The sequence below is a fragment of the Ornithorhynchus anatinus genome, chromosome 10, assembly GCF_004115215.2.
Source record: "Ornithorhynchus anatinus isolate Pmale09 chromosome 10, mOrnAna1.pri.v4, whole genome shotgun sequence".
Classification (NCBI taxonomy): Eukaryota; Metazoa; Chordata; class Mammalia; order Monotremata; family Ornithorhynchidae; genus Ornithorhynchus; species Ornithorhynchus anatinus.
The window spans coordinates 4,271,901-4,292,755 of NC_041737.1; the positions used below are offsets into that span (position 1 = coordinate 4,271,901).

A 20,855-nucleotide genomic window follows, 5' to 3' on the forward strand; every position below is an offset into this window, starting at 1 on the left:
ACTGTGAGCCCCACATGGTACAAACTGATGACCTTGTATCTACTCCATCACTTAGAAAAGTGCTCTGCACATAGTAAGTGCTTAACAAATACCAACATTATTATTATTATATATTAAAGATTAAAGGAGCAGAGTATAAGGATTTATACATAAGTGCTGGGGAATTGGGGGTGGGGTAGGTATCAAAGTGCTTAGGGATACAGATCCAAGCACATAGGCAACACCCAGGAGAAGGCAACAAGGAGGAAAAAAATCTTAAAAATAATAATAATAGTATTTTTTAAGCACTTGTTATGTGGCAAGCACCGTTCTAAGCACTGGGGTAGATACAGGGTAATCAGGTGGTCCCATGTGGGACTCACAGTCTTAATCCCCATTTTACAGATGAGTGAGACACAGAGAAGTGAAGCGACTTGCCCACAGTCAAACAGCAGACAAGTGTCAGAGCCGAAATTAGAACCCATGACCTCTGACTCTCAAGCCCGTGCTCTTTTCACTAAGCTATGCTGCTTCTCGTGTTAGTCAGGGAAGGTCTCTTGGAGTAGATAGGATATACACAGTGGACGTGTCAGGAGCCCATGTCGCTTAATCACCCTAACGAATGGATACACCATAATTAATTTCCTAGAGCTCATGCTCCAATCATGCTCTCTGAAGCATGAGTCAGTCAATCATCAGTTGGTGAAGAGGATGGCTGCAAACTGTAACATCCCACTTAATCATTATGAATTAAAGTAGCCTATTTTTTTTTTTGGATCTCTTCATTATCCTGACAGTCCACTCTCGTACCTGACCTTGATTTGTATCTAAACCAACTCTGGCTTCTACAAATAGCAGAGAAAACCCCCAAAAGAATACTTTCATTAACAGAAAAACACATCTTTTATAAACCCCACTCTCACCAGCAGCACACATAATAATATTAATAATAATGGCATTTATTAAGCGCTTACTTTGTGCAAAGCACTGTTCTAGAAGCTGGGGGGTATACAGGGTGATAAGGTTGTCCCCCTTGGGGGTCACAGTCTTCATCACCATTTTACAGATGAGGTAACTGAGGCACAGAGAAGTGAAGTGACTTGCCCAAAGTCACATGGCTGACAAGCAGCGGAGCCAGGATTAATAATGATAATAATAATAATGTTGGTATTTGTTCATTCATTCATTCATTCAATAGTATTTATTGAGTGCTTACTATGTGCAGAGCACTGTACTAAGCGCTTGGGATGAACAAGTCGGCAACAGATAGAGACAGTCCCTGCCGTTTGACGGGCTTACAGTCTAATCGGGGGAGACGGACAGACAAGAACAATAAGCGCTTACTATGTGCCGAGCACTGTTCTAAGCGCCGGGGTAGACGCAAGGGAATCGGGTTGTCCCATGTGGGGCTCCCAGTCTTAATCCCCATTTTACAGATGAGAGAACTGAGGCACAGAGAAGTTAAGTGACTTGCCCACAGTCACACAGCCGACAAGTGGCAGAGCTGGGATTTGAACCCATGACCTCTGACTCCCAAGCCCGGGCTCTTTCCATTGAGCCACGCTGCTATGGATTGCACATGTGTGCAATCTAGATGAATGTTTGTATCTCCCTCTAGTCCAGGAACTCCTTTAGGGCTGGAGCGTTCTCCCAATTCTGTTATATTTGTATTCTCACTTAGAACAGTGCTCTGCACAGTGCAAAAATGCAATAAAGACCACTGGTAGACGGTGTCCAACCTGGATAGCTTGTGTTTACCCCAGTGCTTAGAAAAGTGATTGACACATAGTAAGCACTTAACAAATACCATTACTGATTATTACTACTAAAGATATAATAAAGCTTGTTAAAATGACATCCCTACATTGAGTGATCAATTGATGTATTCAGTTGTATGTTCAGTTATTCATTTTGTATACTCTGTAAATATTTATATGTCTCTCTCTTGTTAGGGTGTAAACTATTTTGGGGTAGTGAACGTGCTATTTCTTTATTTTACGTGTCTCAAATGCTTGGGGAATTACACTGCACCCAGCAGAAACTATTAATAACGACTACTTCTAAATGAAAGATGGCTATATTTATATAAACTGTAAGAAGTATTCAAATGTCATGCATAACATGGCCAATTAGATCAATTTCATCCAGTGAATAATTAGGCTGTTCTCTTAAATATGCTATTAGCAGTTTAGTGAGGGTTATTTAATGACTGCCAACTAATTTTTAATTTAAGAGTGCTTAACATTGACAGGATTTTCCTGTTTACTGGTAAAGAAATAATATACGCCGATTAAAGGATCACTAAGATGTTTTCCATTTCTCTTTTAGCCTCCTCAGGTCAAGCACAATGTTGATTAATGGAATCTCCTGTGCAAATAAGTGCATCTAATTGGTTTAGGAGAGGGAAAACAACAATTAATGCTTTTAGAGAAATGAGAGCTTACGGAGACCTCTGACTTTAACATTTCCTTTGAAATTGTTTCTTTTGTCATTTTCAGATTCTTTTGTCATTTTCAGATTCTTGGAGAGCTGCCCCTCTCCTGACTCTACCTCCACTACCCAAGGTCGTTTGTCTAATTCAATGACCTCCCAAGAAGTACTCAATCAATGGTATTTATTGAGTGCTTATTGTGTGCATCTCACTGTGCTGAGTGCTTGGGGAGAGTATAGTACAACAGAGTTGATAGACAGGATCCGTGCTCAGAAAGACTTTACGATCTGAAGATAGACAATAACATAAATTACAGATGGGGAATATGGTAGACAATCAGGCTCTGTATGCAGGTGCTGTTGGGGGTGGGATGGGATGAATGATAAATGCTTAAGGAGTATGGATCTCTATGCACGTCCATTACAGAAGGGACGGCAAATAGGTGAAATGAAGATTCAGTCAGGGAAGAGATGTGATTCTACTGTGATTTTAGTAGGACTTTGAAGAAGGAAAAGTGGCGGTCTGTCTGATCTGAAGTGGGAGGGAATTTCAGGCCGGAAGAAGGATGTGAGCAAGAGATTGGTGGTGAGAAGATTGGTGGTGAGAGACGAGATTGAGTCATGGAGAGTAGTTTGGTGATACAGGAGTAACATCTCCACGCTGGTTTTTAATAGATTAGCAAATTAAGGTAAGGAGCGAAAAACATAGGTCACAGCTTTGATGCATTGTTTGAGGTTGTGCCTTTAAATCAATCAATTACCTCGGCTGCCATACTTTCCTGCTCAGTGCACGATATGGCAGTTACTTGGTTATCCTGCCGACATCCATCAGATTGTAAATTCCTTTTGGGCAGGGAACGGGTATGTTGCTATATTGTTGTATTCTCCCCAGTCCTCGTAAGATATAATGCATCTCACTAAATAGACGCTCAATAAATGTCACAGATTACTTGATTTACTTCACTTAGAAAAGGGAAACTGAAGTCACTCAAGGCTTAATTTATGCCTGGGACTCACAGAGCTCGTGAGGGATACCAAGAAAGTTTTGGTTCAGTTCTATCATCTATCATGCAGACGTCCACTTTAGCCCTGCACCCAGGCTAAACTACTCTGCCAAACTACTGTGAATAGCATCTCCCATCGCTGGCTACAGGACTCAATTCCCAAAATAGAGAAATCACTGCTCTTCAAACAACACTCAGCATGTACCTCCCCACTAGACGATTAATGGGTGAGGGGTCGGCATTTAATTGCAGATTAAACACCGAGCCCAACAAGTTCCACTGGAAACGCAGTTCAGAGCAGGAGGACTTATGAGTTGTTTTTCCGGAAAGGTATGATAGGAATTTATTCCCATCGCTCTAGGCCTGCTAGGGTATTCACAGATAAATAAATAAATAAATAAATAAATAAATAAATAAATAAATAAATAAATAAATGGTGGTATTTGTTAAGCGCTTACTATGTGCAAAGCACTGTTCTAAGCAACGGGGGATTCAAGGTGATCAGGTTGTCCCACGTGGGGCTCACAGTTTTAATACCCATTTTACAGATGAGGTAACTGAGGCACAGAGAGGTGAAGTGACTTGCCAACAGCTGACAAGTGGCAGGGGCGGCATTCGAATCCATGACCTCTGACTCCCTAGTTCGGGCTCTTGCCACTGAGCCATGCTGTAGATTGGACAACTACTCCTTCAGGGTGGTTATCTCTCCATCTTTGCCTCTTGCCTTCTTAACAATTAGAACCTCATACGGCCAGGAGGGCACTACGTAATTGTCACGAGTAAAGCGTACAAGTAAGCGTGCAAGGGATGTTTGATGTAGTATGCAGTCGAAGATCTAATCTCATGGTTGGCAGCATCAACTTGGAAAAGAAGACCAACTCTATGTTCTCCCGCCAGATCAGGCTTAATAATGGCACACACAACAGTGATTTAAAACTTCTTTGATGTGTGGTAACGGTTTAATGGTCGTTTTAATTTTATAGAAGGAGCAACGGATAGGGTGTGAAATTTTAGCTTTCTGATCAAACAGTTTCTAGTCCAGGACGAAAACCTCTAGACTGTAAGCAACTTATTGGCAGGGATCACGTCTTCTACCAACTCTGTTTCATTGTACTATCCAAGCACTTAGAACCAGGCTCTGCACACAGTAAGCACTCAATAAATACCATCGAATGACTGACTGATTAAATCCCACTGACCTTTCAACTTGCCCCATGCTATGTGGAAGTTAATTCTGCACAAATAAAGGCCTTCTCAATTAGCTAGGATCAAATTTGCTGGCAATGGACATATTTTGATTAGTTCATGTCCGTAGACTGTAAGCTGGTTGTGGGTAGGAGATGTGTCTGTTTATTCTTATAGTGTACTCTCCCAAGTGCTTAGTACAGTGCTCTGCACACAGTATGTGCTCAGTTAATGCAATTGACTGACTCTCTGTAGTTTTATTGTGCCTGGTACTACAGAATTTAAACATGTGACAAATGTCCTCTTTATAGCATAAAATACTATAACTTGTAAGGAAAACACCTCATTTTCTGAGAATCCTCAGTCTGTTCTGGCATCCAACCTATGAGATTTTGTTTTTTTCCAAAGGAAGTGAGTACTGTTAACAGAAAGCCCTGTTTTCTAAGGAGATTGATATCAGGCTATTGGAGGCTCAGGAGCACGTTTAAAGAAAATAGCTATTAATTTTCAGATGTTTCCAACATCCCAGGAATAAAAAAGGTGAAAACTCTGATTTCCTATGTGCTTAGAACAGTTCTCCACATGTAGTAAGTGCTCAATAAATTGTTTGATTGATTGGAGTGTAGATGTTATGCCTCATAAATAATTGTACAAAAATGTGTCAGCATCTGAAGGAAGACTAATTATAGGCTTCAGTTGGCACCTAGATGAAAAAATTAACTTTTAGGCATCCTTTAAAATAAACCTTTTAAATTATTATTATGCTAAAGCTGCACAAATGCCTTTAATTGTCCTTTTACGGCAACATTTCAGACCATCTCTATGTAGGTGCAACTGCAAGGATTCTTTTCCTATTAAAAACAAATTGAGGGTATCTTTCCTGGATACAGTCATGGCACATTTTATTTCAGCCTTAAACAGAAAAAAGAATAGCATTAGCAGTTCTACTGAAATTTTCAGCTAGCTGATTGAAATATGCTTTAAAAAATCAGGAGCAAAATCACTAGCTATTGGAAAAGATCAATATGCCTAGTGATAAAAAAAAAAGTTGAAAAATCACCTGATCTGGAAATCGGTCATCCTTAGCACTGATTCTAGCTTATGTTTGTAAGATTGACCATGTCACCTTCAAACTTTTATCTTTTGTTTTGTTCTAAAAGTATTAACATGCAGGACATTTAATTGCATTACACTCTGCCTTTACTGTACGCTCTCTGCCCCAAAGCTGTTTTTGATATAAGCTTTCTTTCTCCTTGACTCTCAATGTGATGAAAGTCTTTTGAAAGTCACCTCTCTTTTAACATCTACAACGGTGTAAAATATCAAACTCTTTGATCCCAGGAGCAGCTTTGAAAAGAGAGAAAATGATTCTCCTTTGATTTAGTGAAATTATTGTCAGTTTTCTCTTTGTGCTTTCTGGGTTGGGGCTCCTATTGAGTTCAAGTAGGGCTAGAGAGGAGGTACCATCCTAGAATTGAGGGTGAAACCAATTTTGAGGATGTTTCTTTTCTGTGATCTGCCAGCACAAAGACATTGCTGAATACCATCATAAACATGATGGGGATCATACGCTCCTTTGGCAGAAAAGGAGAGGAGGAAAGCATTGAGAAGATTTTGAGGTTTTGCTGTTTTCTCAGAAAAGAGCTGGTGTTCTTCAAGGTACCATCAACACAACATCCTTAATTTAATTCCAACCAATAGCCTACTTGAGTACATCTTGCTCCTTTTTGTAAATTATTTTAGGTCCGTCTTCCCTCGTTGTAGTGAAAATGCCTTGTGGGCAGGGATGAGGTTTTCTTCTCCTATTGGACTCTGCAAACAGTGGGAGGTCAAAACCTATTGTTGACTGATTGTGGGAATGACACGGCTTATCTGGAGAGCAAAAAAGTCAATCAATGCAGTTGAGGAGAGCTTAGTCTTTGCGGTGTCCAGAACTCAATATGAGGAGACTCCAATAATTTGAGGAGAGACAATCCTTGTCCTCCAGGACCTGACAATAATAATTAATAATGATTTTGGTATTTGTTAAGCACTTACTGTATGCAGACCATTGTACTAAGCACTTAAGAGAGTAATAATAATAATGGTATTTGTTAAGTGGTTACTGTGTGCTAAGCACTGTTCATTCAATAGTATTTACTGAGCGCTTACTATGTGCAGAGCACTGTACTAAGCACTTGGAATGTACAAATCAGCAACAGAGAAAATCCCTGCCCATTGACGGGCTTACACTCCACAGCCCCATGTGGAGCTCACGCTTTTAATTCCCATTTTACAGATGAAGTAACCGAGGCCCAGAGAAGTTGAATGACTTGCCCAGGTCACCCAGCAGACAAGTAGTAGAGGCTGGATTTGAACCCACACCCTCTGTCTCCCAAGCGTGTGCTCTTTCCACTAAGCCACACTGCTTCTTACAATCTAGTTGGGAGAGAGCATAATCTAGAATAGAACAGGTTGAAAGGCATTTGGCTCCGTATCCAGGGCTTTAAACCTCGAGTTCCCCCATTTCTCATTTCTGGCTCAGATTACAAACTCCACCTACATGGAAACAGCAAACCTACTCACTGAGCAGAAGATTAATGAAAGGTATTTACTAAGCACTTCCACTTTGCAGAGCACCATTCTTACCAAGTGCTGAGGAGAGATCAATATAACAAGTTTCCGAGGACGAACCGCTTAGTTAATCTAAAGAAAGTCCTAATGAAATATGCAGACAACCAACACCATCCTCTTTTATAGGACATCACCTCATCCGCATTACTGCTATTGCATAACCCATGGGTCAGCACTGTAATATTGAGGCTCCTCTATAGCTTCTGCCTTGATTCCCAGACTCTACTTTTACTATTACTCTACCGGTGGTATTCAGTAAGCACTTATTAAGTGCCAAGCACCATACTAACCACTGGAGTAGATGTAAAATTTCCACCTCCCCTAATTATCAGACACTTGATTCATATCAATCCTTCATATACCTCCTCTGCTCCTCCCGTCCTCTCCCCCCCAGCCTTCTGCTCTTTCCCCTTCCCCTCAGCACTGTGCTCATTTGTAATATTTATTACTCTATCAATTTTGTGAATGAGGTGTATATCTCCTTGATTCTATCTATCTTGATGATGTTGTCTTGTTTTGCTTTGTTCTGTTTTGCTTTGCCATCTGTCTCCCCTGTTCAGACTGTGAGCCTGTCATTGGGCAGGAATTGTCTCTATCTGTTGCCAAACTGTACATTCCAAGTGCCTACTACAGTGCTCTGCACATAGTAAGTGCTCAATAAATACTATTGAATGAATGAACGTATGAATACCTTTATTTATGTCTATTCTCTGTACTAGTTTAGTACAGTACTAGTACTAGTCTATTCTCTCTACACACATAGTTTATTTTGTATGCCTGTGTCCCCAGAGCATCAGGTCTCTGTGGGCAGGAAATGAGTCCTGTGCTTTTGCGGTGCTTTCCAAGCATTCAATATGGCACAGTGCAGACAGAAGACACTCAACAAATACCATTTCTCCCACCGTTCAGAGGTGGCCATTCCAACAGGGTGATCAGATGTATAGTTGTCTGAGCTGGACTTCCAGTGTCCATTGCAGGACAAACCATATATATTGGGTTTAATGACTGTGTGGCCTTTTAAGAATGAAAGTGGCCTAAGGGAAAGTGCACTGGGAATTGGGGTCCTGGGTTATAACCCCAGTTCTGCTGTTTGCCTTCTGTGTGTCCTTGGTCAAGTCACTTCACTTTTCTGTGCTTTAATTTCCCCATCTATAGTCTGTGTCCAACCTGATTATCTTAACCCAGTGTTCAGGACCATGCTTGTCCATTAGTAAGCACTTAATGAATATCATATTTTTACTTATGATCAGTACTCTTGTTTAAAATCATAGTTTAATTAAGAGTTTAAAAGGCTCCTATCATACCTCTCTAACTGGGCATTTGGTAAAGGATAAAAGGCATCACTGCCTCAAAACCAGCACTCATGGTTTTGAATCCAAAAGGAAACACTGATATAAATTTGAATAAAATTATACCATCTTGAATGCTCATTAGGTGAATGTGCTTTACAAGATTTCCATGATTTTGAAACAGATTGTTCCACATATTTGCTTTCTCTGCACCCAAAGGTTGGCGTTTAAAATATCTTGCCTCAAAATGTTACCCACTGAGACGGTGTTAGGGTGGCTCTTGGAGGAGGGAAGAAAAAAAAAAGCCCGCAAAAATTGAGTTTCTCTTTATGTGTCAACTTACTCCCCTAGATTTGAAGATTTACATGAGTATTATTGTAATATGGCTGGCCACCTTTGCTTAAATGACATTACTGATAAACAAAATAACAGCCTAGCTTTGTGTGAAGAGTAGTAGTGAACCATATTTGTGGGCTTATCTTTATAATATGAGTGGTATCATTGCCGATTTTCTATGCACATAAGAATCAAATTTCTTTAAGTAAACTTTATGCTTCTTTTGGGCCCATAAAGACATCTGTAGAGTCATCAGGAGGGCAAAGACGCCAACTGAAAGATAAGGAAAAAGAAATGTTCACTTTCCCTCACCTTTCTCGGTGGTCTCTTTTATAAATCAGAATATATGAACACATTTCATTTCTTCAGCCCCGTATTTTAAAGTACGATTCAAACTGGGTTGTTTTTGTCTTTTTCCAAGCGGTGAGAATTAGGTAGTGACGTGGCCTATTATTCCTAGGTCATTTCAGGAATTTAAGTGGGCCCACACTGAAATCATTCTCCGTCTATTGGGTGAATGAGATAGCCCCATGACCCTGGGGAGAGCTTGAAGGAAAGACAAGAAGCACACACTCATGGACTCTATCTTTATTGGGCACAAGTGTCACACTATATAGAACTTCCCCTTCTGGAGTGTCAGCTCGTGATGGCAGGGAATGTGCTTGTCCACTGTTATACTCTCCCCAATTCTTACTGCAGTGCTCTGCACACGGTAAGCACTCAATAAATATGATTGAATGAATGAGTTTATAAATAATGATAATTATGGTATTTATTAAACCCTGTTCTAAGTGCTGGGGTTGATATGAAGTAATCAGGTTGTTCCATGTGGGGCTCACAGTCTTTATCCCCATTTTCCGGATGAGAGAACTGAGGCACAGAGAAGTTAAGTGACTTGCCCAAAGTCACCCAACTGACAAGTGGCGGGGCCGGGATTGGAACCCACCACCTCTGACTCCCAAGCCTGTGCTTTTGCCACTAGGCCATGCTGCTTCTCAAAAATTACAAGGTAATCAGGTTGTCCCACCTGGGGCTACCAGTCTTAATCCCCATTTTCCAGATAAGGGAACTGAGGCACAGAGAAATTAAGTGTCTTGCCCAAAATCACCCAGCTGTTAAACACACAAGGTAAGCCTCCTTAATGTTTGCTTTGTCTTCACACTTTTGGAGCTTGTTCTAAATGTTAGGATTTCAGTATGAAACACTGGCCCAAAAGGAATTTAGGAAGAGAAATCTATATATCAAAAAAAAACCAAACAAAACCAAAAAATCACTTAGTGTAGACATGTTTTAGGAGCGTATTGTCAGGCTGGAAATGGAATTTATTTCAGCACCCTCCATAGCATCCTTCCCAGAGACATTGATTTCTCTTTCTCTGCTCTTTCAATTAGGCCTTTCCAAAACATTTGAGGATAATACTGGTTTGAGGTTTCCTAATTAGCGGCTAACCTTTTTGCTCTACAGCACAGTGAAAATCTCTCTCTTGAGAGATTATGCTTTCTGCGAGGTGTTCATTTTTGTAAGTGGAAGTAAAACATCCATTTGGGAATGTTGCCGCCTTTTTATCCTGCCAAGTTCTAAATTGATGTCTTTTTTAAACAGTGTTGGTCCCCCATCTGTGATCTTAATACCTTGATTCTGCACAGTTTTATACAATGCTTGGGGGATTCATATAGGGCTTTTATCGCAAAGAACTCAAAGGTTCTCACAAATATTGTATTACAAATACAGTACACACAATTTCTAAAGCTGGACCCAGCAATAGAACTGTGCATTCTGCTAGAAGTGAATTTTTGGCTATTCCATTATTTTTGTCACACCATTAAATATGTGTTTGAATCACAAATAATAGACTATGGAGAATGTTTTAAGAGATACACCAGTTCTCCAGCCTTGAAACATGGGATGTACTTGGGAGACAGTAATACAGATGACTTAACTTCACTGAAGGATGAAACTCTAAAGCTCCCTTACACTACAAAAGCTACAATAAGTTCATCAATGGGTGCTCATTTTCCATATATACTGTAGAGTTCTAACAAAATTCCTTTTAACCTCAGCTCGGCCACTTTAAAAGACACCTCATTATCTTTTCTCAGCCTGGAAAACTTTGTGAATTGTATAAAGCTATTAATAGCTTTAAAATATCAAATTGTAATTTCTTTCTTACTATACAGTGACTTACTTGCTCCCAATTGCACAATAAAAGTCTTGTAGCCCCTCTGAAGGATGGTAGTTAAGTACATCTTTTTGGACTTTGATCTCATTTAACAAGAGGTACAGGATTTAACTACTTGGCAAGGCTTTGGAAGAAGGCTTCCATCAGAACTAGGGTGGAAAAAAACTCAAATCATTTTGCCACGTTGCCTGCCAGTCAAACCAAAGAATAGTTTGTTGCCATTTAAGCTGTCATTCATTTTCCCACAAAAGACAATTCTCTGAAATTTCACAATAGACCAGCTATATATTATACTGTGCCCTCCCAATGTTTAGTACCCTATGCAATGTTTATAATAAAACACTGATTGATCAATAAATAACACCTATTGATAATCGTCTCTCACCTGGCAGTGTTTGTGTCATAATTGTAAAACTGATCCATGACCCAATCTGTTATAGGAAAACAATACACAAAATTAGTAATGGCACTGCAATTGGGAATAATTCTTATAAAATTGTCATCTGCCTAGTAGGGGCGGATTTAGAAAACAGGGAGGTAGCTTGCAGCCTGGGGTTCAGAGAGTCTAAAGGTACTGGGGATATGGTTATTTTGGGGCAGGGGCCGAGGCAAAGGGAAACATCACAAAATTTTAAAACTGAAAAATTGAACGGATATTGTTGGAGTAATATGGCTAGTAGAAAGACTATGTATCTGGAAGCCAGAGGACCTGGTTTCTAATTCAGGCTCCACCACTTGCTTGTTGTGTGACCTTTGGCAAGTCATAGCTTATCTGTGCTTCACTCTCTTCATCTGAAAAATAAGGATTCAGTGCTGTTTTCCATCATACTTAGACTGCGCGTCCTGCACAGTGAAAAAGCGTGGCTTAGTGGAACGACCCTGGGCTTGGGAGTCGGAATTCATGGGTTCTAATCCCAAATCCGCCGCTTGTCAGCTGTGTGACCTTGGGCATGCCTCACTTACCTCATCTGTAAAATGGGGATGAAGGCTGTGAGCCCCACATGAGACAACCTGATTACCTTGTATCTACCCCAGCGCTTAGAACAGTGCTTGGCACATAGTAAATGCTTAACAAATATCAACATTATTTTATTATTATATGAAACAGGGACTCTGGCAATTATCTTGTGTCTACTTCAATGCTTGGAATAGTACTTGGTACATAATACTTGGCAACAGATGAGTAACAATTATTATTATTATTATTTTTGAGAGCTATCAGTGGAATGGAGAAATTAATCCAGGTATGTTTAGTCCAGATAAAATATAATTTCTGTTTAAATCACCAGATCCAACTGGTCAGTAAAAAGTGCTATATAAAGTTATGTATGAAAAGGCAGAGAAATCAGTTCCTTAACCTACCTCATAGGTATAGTTTGGGCATGAAACCAGTGTATACAACCATGTGAAAGGGTTATAAGTTGGCCCTGGGAAACAGGATTTATTTCCTTGGACAGAAAAAGAAAACAGGTTAATGTGATTACTAGGAATGAAAATGACTAGTCATTTTTAAATGCTTAGTAAAGTGCTTTGCACAAAGTAAGCGCTCAATATATACAACTGAACAAACCTTTTTGCAAGTTTATATTTTTAACAACCTACAATAACTAACATATACTAATAACCTTGGACTGGCTAGGAGTTCTTCAATCATTAACCTAACTTTTTTAATCTTCTCCTCAGTCCCCCCTCAAAGGAGAGAGTAGTTGTTCTCCATCTTTTTCAAAAGGGAAGATATTTCCTAGTCACCTCTTAAATTTTTCCTTCTCCCAAATAAATGATTCAAAGGTTTCTCAACTTTCTGCTCTATGAACTCTTCCCCAAATACATGATTATTTTATTCATTTACTTTCAGACTTTTCAAAGTGGTCCATGTATCCTCTAAATTGTGGAGAAACATAGAGGGTAAGCTCCTTGTGGGCAGGGATGTGTCTACCAGTTCTGCTTTATTGCACTTTCCCTAGCTTTTTTTTTTTTTTTTTTACAATACTCTACTCACCAGGGCACTCAATAAATGCCACTGATTGGTTGATTTAAAATATATCTTTAAATAGTTCAAATTTTGAACTCTATGCAAAAATGGAGCATTTGATTGAGTTGCAAGACATCGTTGTACCATTTAAAAAATGTCAGAGATGTATATGTCAGTACAAGACTAGACATCATGAACAACTGTGATAAGTTAAAAGACTTCAGGAGACAGCACATCTCTTTACCCTTTCCGGACTTTTTAAAGCATACTCGATTCAGTAGCAGGAGTCCACCCTGTCTAATTCTGCATAAACCTTAATTTGCTGGATCTCAACGCTTCCCCAAGTCTTTTTCCCCCCGAATAACTTTTCTTCAGAAACATTAACAGCATAATAATTTTGAGTTGAACTACTGAATTACAGCATTTGCAGAGGGAACTATAAAGTACACAATTACCATTTGATTCTCTGCTGGAAGTTCCAATTGAACAAACAATCAAAAATCTATTTTAGTTATACCTCTAAGGTCATTGGAAAATGTCAGCACATGGTTGCCAACATCAAAGTGGGAAAAAAAAAAGAATTATCAGCTCTTGAGGCAAACAAGTACCACTGATTTCTAGAGGTGACGAATATATGAACCCAAATGTCATACTCACACTATTTCAACTGCTTGTGTTTTAATGACCACACAATTTTCTAGCAAAATAACTGAAATTGTGGTATCTCTCTGTGAAGAAACTTTATAGGGAAGAATTGTTTTGCTCTCTCATTTATTTCAACTATGGATAGAGCTGTTGCCTAATTTAAATCTTTGTATTACCAGCTAGTGACTCAATTACATAAGTGAAGCCCACTTCTTATCAGTTGGAACAATCAATAGCCCTGAAGGGTTGCAGAGAATAAAATTGTCGGATGCATTGGAATTGCAGTTTGGAGCTACTAAATCTCTCATTGGGAGGTCTGGGTCCTACCGGGGCACTCAATTCCAAAGTCTTCTAAAAATGAAATCTTTCCTGATTTTGCATTTGCCGCTCTGCTTTCCGGCACACCCCACTCTTCTTCTAGAATCCCGGGATTGCATTCTTGGAAACTAAGGAAAATCACCTGTTGTGACCTCATCCACCAGGACAGAGAGTGTTTCTGGTGACATTCCATTATAGAGTATCCAAACAGGCTTCTGTTACCTAATGGACACTTCCTAATTTCCAAATCACATTCTAGTCAAACGAGTAGTGGCCTTATGGCAGAACTGAAGCAGTGCGCTCAGTGGAAAGAGCACAGGCTTAGGAGTCAGAGGTCATGGGTTCTAATCCCAGCTCCGCCACTTATCAGCTGTGTGACTTGGGGCAACTCACTTAACTTCTCTGTGCCTCAGTTCCCTCATCTGTAAAAGTTCATGGGGTATCTGAGTTTTCTATAGGAAGACTTTTTCATGCTTCCTCAATTTATTTTCTCTTTTAGATTTCTGATTTACAATTGATCCCTTCTATAATTGATAAGGAACTTTAATTATCTAGGGAAGCAGCGTGGCTCAGTGGAAAAGAGCCTGGGCTTTGGAGTCAGAGGTCATGAGTTCGACTCCCGGCTCTGCCACTTGTCAGCTGTGTGACTGTGGGCAAGTCACTTCACTTCTCTGTGCTTCAGTTACCTCATCTGTAAAATGGGGATTAACTGTGAGCCTCACGTGGGACAACCTGATTGCCCTGTATCTACCCCAGCACTTAGAACAGTGTTCTGCACATAGTAAGCACTTAACAAATACCAACATTATTATTATTATAAAATGGTGTTGAAGACTGTGAGCCTCACGTGGGACAATCTGATCACCCTTAGCTACCCCAGCTCTTAGAACAGTGCTCAGCACATAATAAGCGCTTAACAAATACCAGCATTATTATTACTATTATTATTAGCTGAGCACATCATTGCTCTTAAACTACAACTGTGGGTTTTTTAACCAATTTATTCATTCAATCACATTTACTGAGCACTTACTGTGCATAGAGCACTGTACTAAGTGTTTGGGAGAGTATAATACAACAATAAACAGACACATTTCCTGGCCACAAAGAGATTACAGTCTGTTAGACATCCATCTAAAACCTGGATATTTACCAAACTGAAAGCTCATTGTGGGTACTTTCTCAGGTACATGCGGTACAGTGTTCTGCATGTAATAAATGTTCAATAAATATCATTGATTGTGTTTATGGAAGGGGAGACATATTAAGACAACATTCAACACATCTCACTGAGAGACAGTAAAGGAGAAAAAAGAAAGACATACCTGTATAATTGGAGTGGGCTAATGCCACGTTGATAAAATGATTCCCAGCTTCACAAATCTGAAATATAGTTTGAAAGCAAGCTCAGAGCTGTTATAACATGATGATTTTCCAACAATTATCCAAAACTATTATACCTTGGAAACTATGGACCAGAAAATTTATATTTCTACCACAAGTGTAGGATGAATGTTAAGATGTAACAGTGAAATAGCATAACAGAATTCCCTCAGATTTGAATGCTGATCAAACACTTGATTTTCCAGCCAGGAATCTTGGCAGTTCATGGGGTATCTGAGTTTTCTATAGGAAGATTTTTTCATGCTTCCTCAATTTATTTTCTCTTTTAGATTTCTGATTTACAATTGATCCCTTCTATAATTGATAAGGAACTTTAATTATCTAGTCTTTGTTATGGAACACTACGAACGAGAATCCCACTGTTTCTCACGGCAAAACTAATGTGTTGCAGCAGTAACAGAAGGTGCAGCTGTCTTCTTAGTTTGCGGTGGTGCTCCATCACACGAGTTCCACCAAAAGGAAATTTGTTTTTCCTTTCTTGCCTGAAAAAACCCTCATGGAAGCATCAGTCCTATCTCTGAGGTAAAGTTAACTTGCACAATGAAACTGTCAACTCCCCCTTTCCTACAACTTCACGAGGCATAATCCTATTCCATATCCCATAATGCCTTGCAAGCTGGTAGCAATTTTATGCTCCACTGATCATGTGTGCTCCATTGTGCTCCACTGATCATTGATCACCATCAAGAGAACTCCAACTACTTCTGGTGGGAAGTCTCTAATAGGTGAAATTGGGTCAGGAATTAAATTCTGGCCAGGTGGTCAACTGAGAGCTAACAGGGGGACCCCAAAAATCATCAGGAGAGGGCTTGGTGGACTTGGTCTATGGTTACAACACCTGTGCTAAAGGGTTGAACTTGGAATTCCTACATTTGACAGTTCAGATTGTGGGTATCATTATATGGGGAACCCTCTAAGGTCAATGGGGGACAGGAAGGAAGAATATACCAAACACAGGTCAATGGACTGACCCCAAAATAGTTCTTGAGACCCATAAGGAAGCCAGGATGTGAAGAGTGCGGAGGTCCCTTGTGTCACAGCTGACATCCATGTACGTGGGTATGGTAGTGGACAACTGTTCTGAACTCTGAAGCTTTAAAGAGAGCTTAGTTGAGTCCTCTTGAGCTTCATGGATTGAAGACAGGGAAGCAGTAAGGCCTACTATTCTTTCAGGTTTCCTGTTGGGTCTATCCATCTCACAGAAATCTCTAGGCAACCTTTAATGAAAAACCTTTCCCACTAGTATAGTAGCTCAAACAGGCAGAAACAAGGATTAGAATTTTGGTTTCCTGATTCCTGGAGCTGGGTTCTTTCTGTGGGATTAATTTCAGGTTTACACAAACCATCCAGACCCAAGCAACTGCACGAGTTTAGTTCATGTTGCCTTTTCTTTTTTTAAAATTTTTTTAGATAGATATTTGTTAATTAATATTAATATTAGTTAATTAATATTAGATATTTGTTAATTGCCTAGTATGTGACAAGCACTGAGGTAGATATAAGATAATCATCTTGGACGCAGTCCATGTACCACCTAGGGCTCACAATTTTAATCCTCATTTTGCAGATGAAGTACCTGAAGCACAGAGATATCAAGTAACTTGCCCAAGGTCACACAGTAGAAAAGTGGTGGCATCTCCTTAATTATGGGATGGTACTATTCTTTCAGGATCAGTAAAACCCTCTGATAAAAGCTGTGAATTTAACAGACACAGGAAATACATTTTCTGCTTCTAACAAACTGGCACTTAATAAGTAAGTCATTTGTATTTGGAAAAAAGTCACAAGGTATAACAGAGCCCCTTTTGTATCAACAATTTTACTAAGTTCAACCACTGTGACTATATAGTAAATGGTCTTCTTGGGTTTCCTTAGTAATGAGAAAATGTTTTTTCTTGGTTCCTAGGGCTCAACTATCACAGTATTAAGAAGCAAAATGAGACTTCCATTTACATGGTGTGGGTGAATATGAGCTGCCTTATGATTCATAACATTTATTCGCCTTCTCTCTCTGGCTTTCACCTTGGCGGATAACCAGTTTATACCAATTCCTCTTCTGTTGAAAATATGAGAGGCCTTAAAGAAGAAAAAAGTTTTCCACAATGGAAAAAAAAAAGTACTGACATTCAAAAATGCAGGACATAAAAATCGTTTCAGAAACCAGCGACCAATTTCATAATGCTTTTATTTTCAATATTTTTCCCTCAGTGAGGTTTTTACAATTTCAGAGAAACAGAACTTGCCAAAAGTAGCTACCTTCTAAACTGACAAGACTTGCCCAAAAGGCTATGCAAGTATCCTTAGAATATACCACTACACAGAGCCACAGCTTCATAAATTATACTTACTACCTACTAATTCTATAATCAATTATGCTTAAGAGTAAGGTAGGGGCAACTTTACAGGGATTCTTATTAGTTTACTTTGATACTGCAGCTGCATTCAACTGTAATTAGCTCTTATCTCCCTCTTTGGATTTTTTGCTGGTAATCACCCAAATAGATATACACAGATGGATATGCAAGACAGTTTAAAAAAAATGCAGAAACATTGTGTGGCTTTGAATTGATTGCCTTTTTTTCCCTACTGACTGATTCCTGAATTTCACAGGGATGCTTTTAGCTTTCCTATAAATATAAATATAAATATAAGCTGCTCCTCTCCCTTATCCCAACAAAAGAAACCCCAAAGTCAGCTTTGTACAGCTGAAGAAATAAGTATTTCTCAGAGAAAGATCTTAACCTACCGAAAACCCTATGAGTTTATCTGCTTTCCCTGTGCAGTTGTTTCCAATGATTAGTGGATCTATTCAGAGCCACTTGGAGAGAACAGCAAGTGGGAGATGTTAACAAAGAAGTTCCAATATAATGCCAAAGCAGGTGGGAGAGATTAGACTAGTGTAAAGGTTCCCTGAAACCTCAGAGGGAGAAAATGTAAGAGAGGAGGGCTAAAGGAACAGGCAGGATGTTTGGGGAACATTAACAATGTGTTTTGGATGGTGAGATAGACCCATCTAGGACAAAGAGAACTATGAGCAATGGGGGGGTGTTACCATTCTCTGCACCCATGAGGTGACAACCTGGGCTGAACACTGGGCTTAAGGTCAGACCCATGGATATAAATCATGAGGAAGCCTTTCACTGGACTGAGGAAGAATAATTCAGCAAGGGCTAGAGTTATGTGAAATTTCTTCTGATTTGGAGGAGTTTTCATTCCAGAGTTGACCAGGGCAGTTCTAATTTGGGTTGGAAGTACCAGGGAAAAGGTCAGAAGATATAAACTCAGGCTTCTCTGAAAATTGAGCACACCAAGCCACCTGCAGGCGAAATCCACTCAAGAATCTTAGCGGCAGCATGTCCTACGAGAAAGAACATGGGAGAGGCGGACAAGAGACTGAGATCAAAATACCAGCTCTGACACTGGAGTACTGTGTGACTTTGGCCAAATCACACCCTCTCTGACCCTCAATTTCCTCATCTAAAAAATGGGACAAGGTAAGTTATGAGTCCCATCTGAGATGGGGACTCTGTCTGATATCATAACCTTATATCTATTCCAGTGTTTAAGAGTCCTTGGGATCAGAGGACTTGTCTTGGGAGTCTATTGTACTTGCTAAACTCTTAGTGCAGTAGATTAGGCTCTGCCTGTGATTTAGGGTAGGGGAGCCCACGAAGGGAGCCAATCCTCATCTTACCTAATAGTTTTCATGCCTTCTCTCCCAACACTGCCAATCGTTTGCACCAGAAATCTCTACTGAATATCGAATCGGGATCAGCGCATGAGTGAACCACTCTGGACAAATCTTTTCCAGTGATGCCAGCAAAAAGAATACAATCTGAAGTAGCAAATCCTTTCATGTCAGTGTAATATATTAATATATGGATGGTGTGAAGAATAATCTGAATCTTTTGCTGAAGAAATACTTTCGTTAGGTTAAGGATCAACAGAGCAGGGCATTTAAGTTTTAATAGAGCAAGCACAATCATTCTTTTTTTATATTTCATTGCATTATGCATGAAAAACGTAACCCATTTATTCACTCAATGACTTGAAAATGATTCAAAAGGCCTTTAATTTGAAAGGGGTTGCAATCTATTTCCTAGATGCACATCTGATAAGCATTAAAGACATATATGTTCAGTTTCTATGGCTGCAGCCATTAACCTTGAGCTCCAGAATGTTATAGACAAAATGAGAGCGTGGTACGCTTCATCGGACTTGCATGCAACATGAGCATAAACTCAGTTCATCATTCATTTCTCTCTGCATCAGAATCTCAGAGTCCGTGAAGTTACTTCTGCCCAACATCCATTCTTCATGAAAGACAAATGTCTTTTCCCGACCCAATGCAGTATTAAGAAAATCGAGGGCTGGTCAGACCGTGCAACAATGTGTCCCTTATAAATTTTGAACGTTAAATCAGTCACTGCAAACTCTTTCTGTCCAATTTCCAAATCAGGGCTCGGGCTTTAAAATGCTGTAGTGAATGCAGGAACCCATTCAGGAGTGTGACTTTGACTCTGTAACCCATACGTCATTCTCCTGGGTATTCAAACCTCCTACCTTGATAATTAAAAGCACATGACTTTTGATTCATCTTTCAAACCTACTCAAGAGACAGTCCATTACTCAGTAGAGGCAACTTTGCCCACCCATGTTGCCTGCAGCTTTTAAAACAAGCCTTCTATCTCCATTATCACTCACTAATGTGCAACTGTTCAATTAGCTTTTGGTCTTAGTCCATGGAAAAGTCACTCCCTGGGCCAGGCTCCTGCTATTTCAGCCAATTCCACCCCTTAATACCGTTTAATCTGTGCCTGAAGAACTGTGTGAGAAAACCATTGATCAATGCGTGATGGTTTGAAGAGCAGCACCGGCCTCTGACAGGATGAAGAGCTAACATTACTTGCTTCTGAAGGGTAAATTCACTATAATGCTCATTAAAATTTTGCACTTTTTGGAAGTGGGTGCTGCTCTTTGATCAAGGGTGAATTAGCCAGCCTTCATTCACCGGGAATATCTGTAATCCCACCTCAAAGATAGTTGGGAGAAGACTGGTCTAGAAAAATGAATTTCCTGTCCTAGAAACATTCCTTTGTTGCCCTAGTTCATTAGGAGAATACTGCTGAGGAGTTAGGAAAGGAGGTGGTGATGGCTTAAGAAAGGTGAAGAAAAATCAACACCTGATACATTTTCATTGATTTGGGTGGATTTTCTTCACCTAGAATATGCGGCCAAATCCTGACGATGATGATGATTATGGTATTTGTTAAGCACTTACTATGTGCCAAGTACTGTTCTAAGCACTGGGGTAGGTACCAGATAATTGGATCAGCACAGTCTCTGATCCACATGGGGCTCCCGGTCTTCATCCCCATTTATACAGATGAGGGAACTGAGGTCAGAGAAGTGAAGTGACTTGCCAAAGTCACACAGCAGACAAGTGGCAGAGCAGGATTAGAACACATCACCTTCTGACTCCCCGGCCTATGCTCTATCCA

General features: G+C 39.8%; 1 protein-coding gene across 3 annotated transcripts in view; it reads right to left on the reverse strand.

The window, feature by feature from the left end:
- Positions 1–8,810: 8,810 nt before the first annotated feature.
- TECRL (trans-2,3-enoyl-CoA reductase like) overlaps positions 8,811–20,855 on the reverse strand; it is a 108,309-nt gene continuing 96,264 nt past the window's right edge. Inside the window, exons 9-12 of one of the 3 annotated variants that reach the window (XM_001510987.3) lie at positions 15,276–15,333; positions 12,378–12,463; positions 11,401–11,446; positions 8,811–9,109 (exon numbers count right to left, since the gene is read on the reverse strand). In XM_001510987.3, the coding sequence (XP_001511037.1) occupies positions 8,982–9,109; positions 11,401–11,446; positions 12,378–12,463; positions 15,276–15,333 (318 nt within the window). In that variant the 3' untranslated portion in view covers positions 8,811–8,981. Of the gene's footprint in view, positions 9,110–11,400; positions 11,447–12,377; positions 12,464–15,275; positions 15,334–18,002; positions 18,713–20,855 lie in introns of those variants that run through there. The other 2 variants (XM_029074267.1, XM_029074268.1) reach the window with 2 other exon arrangements.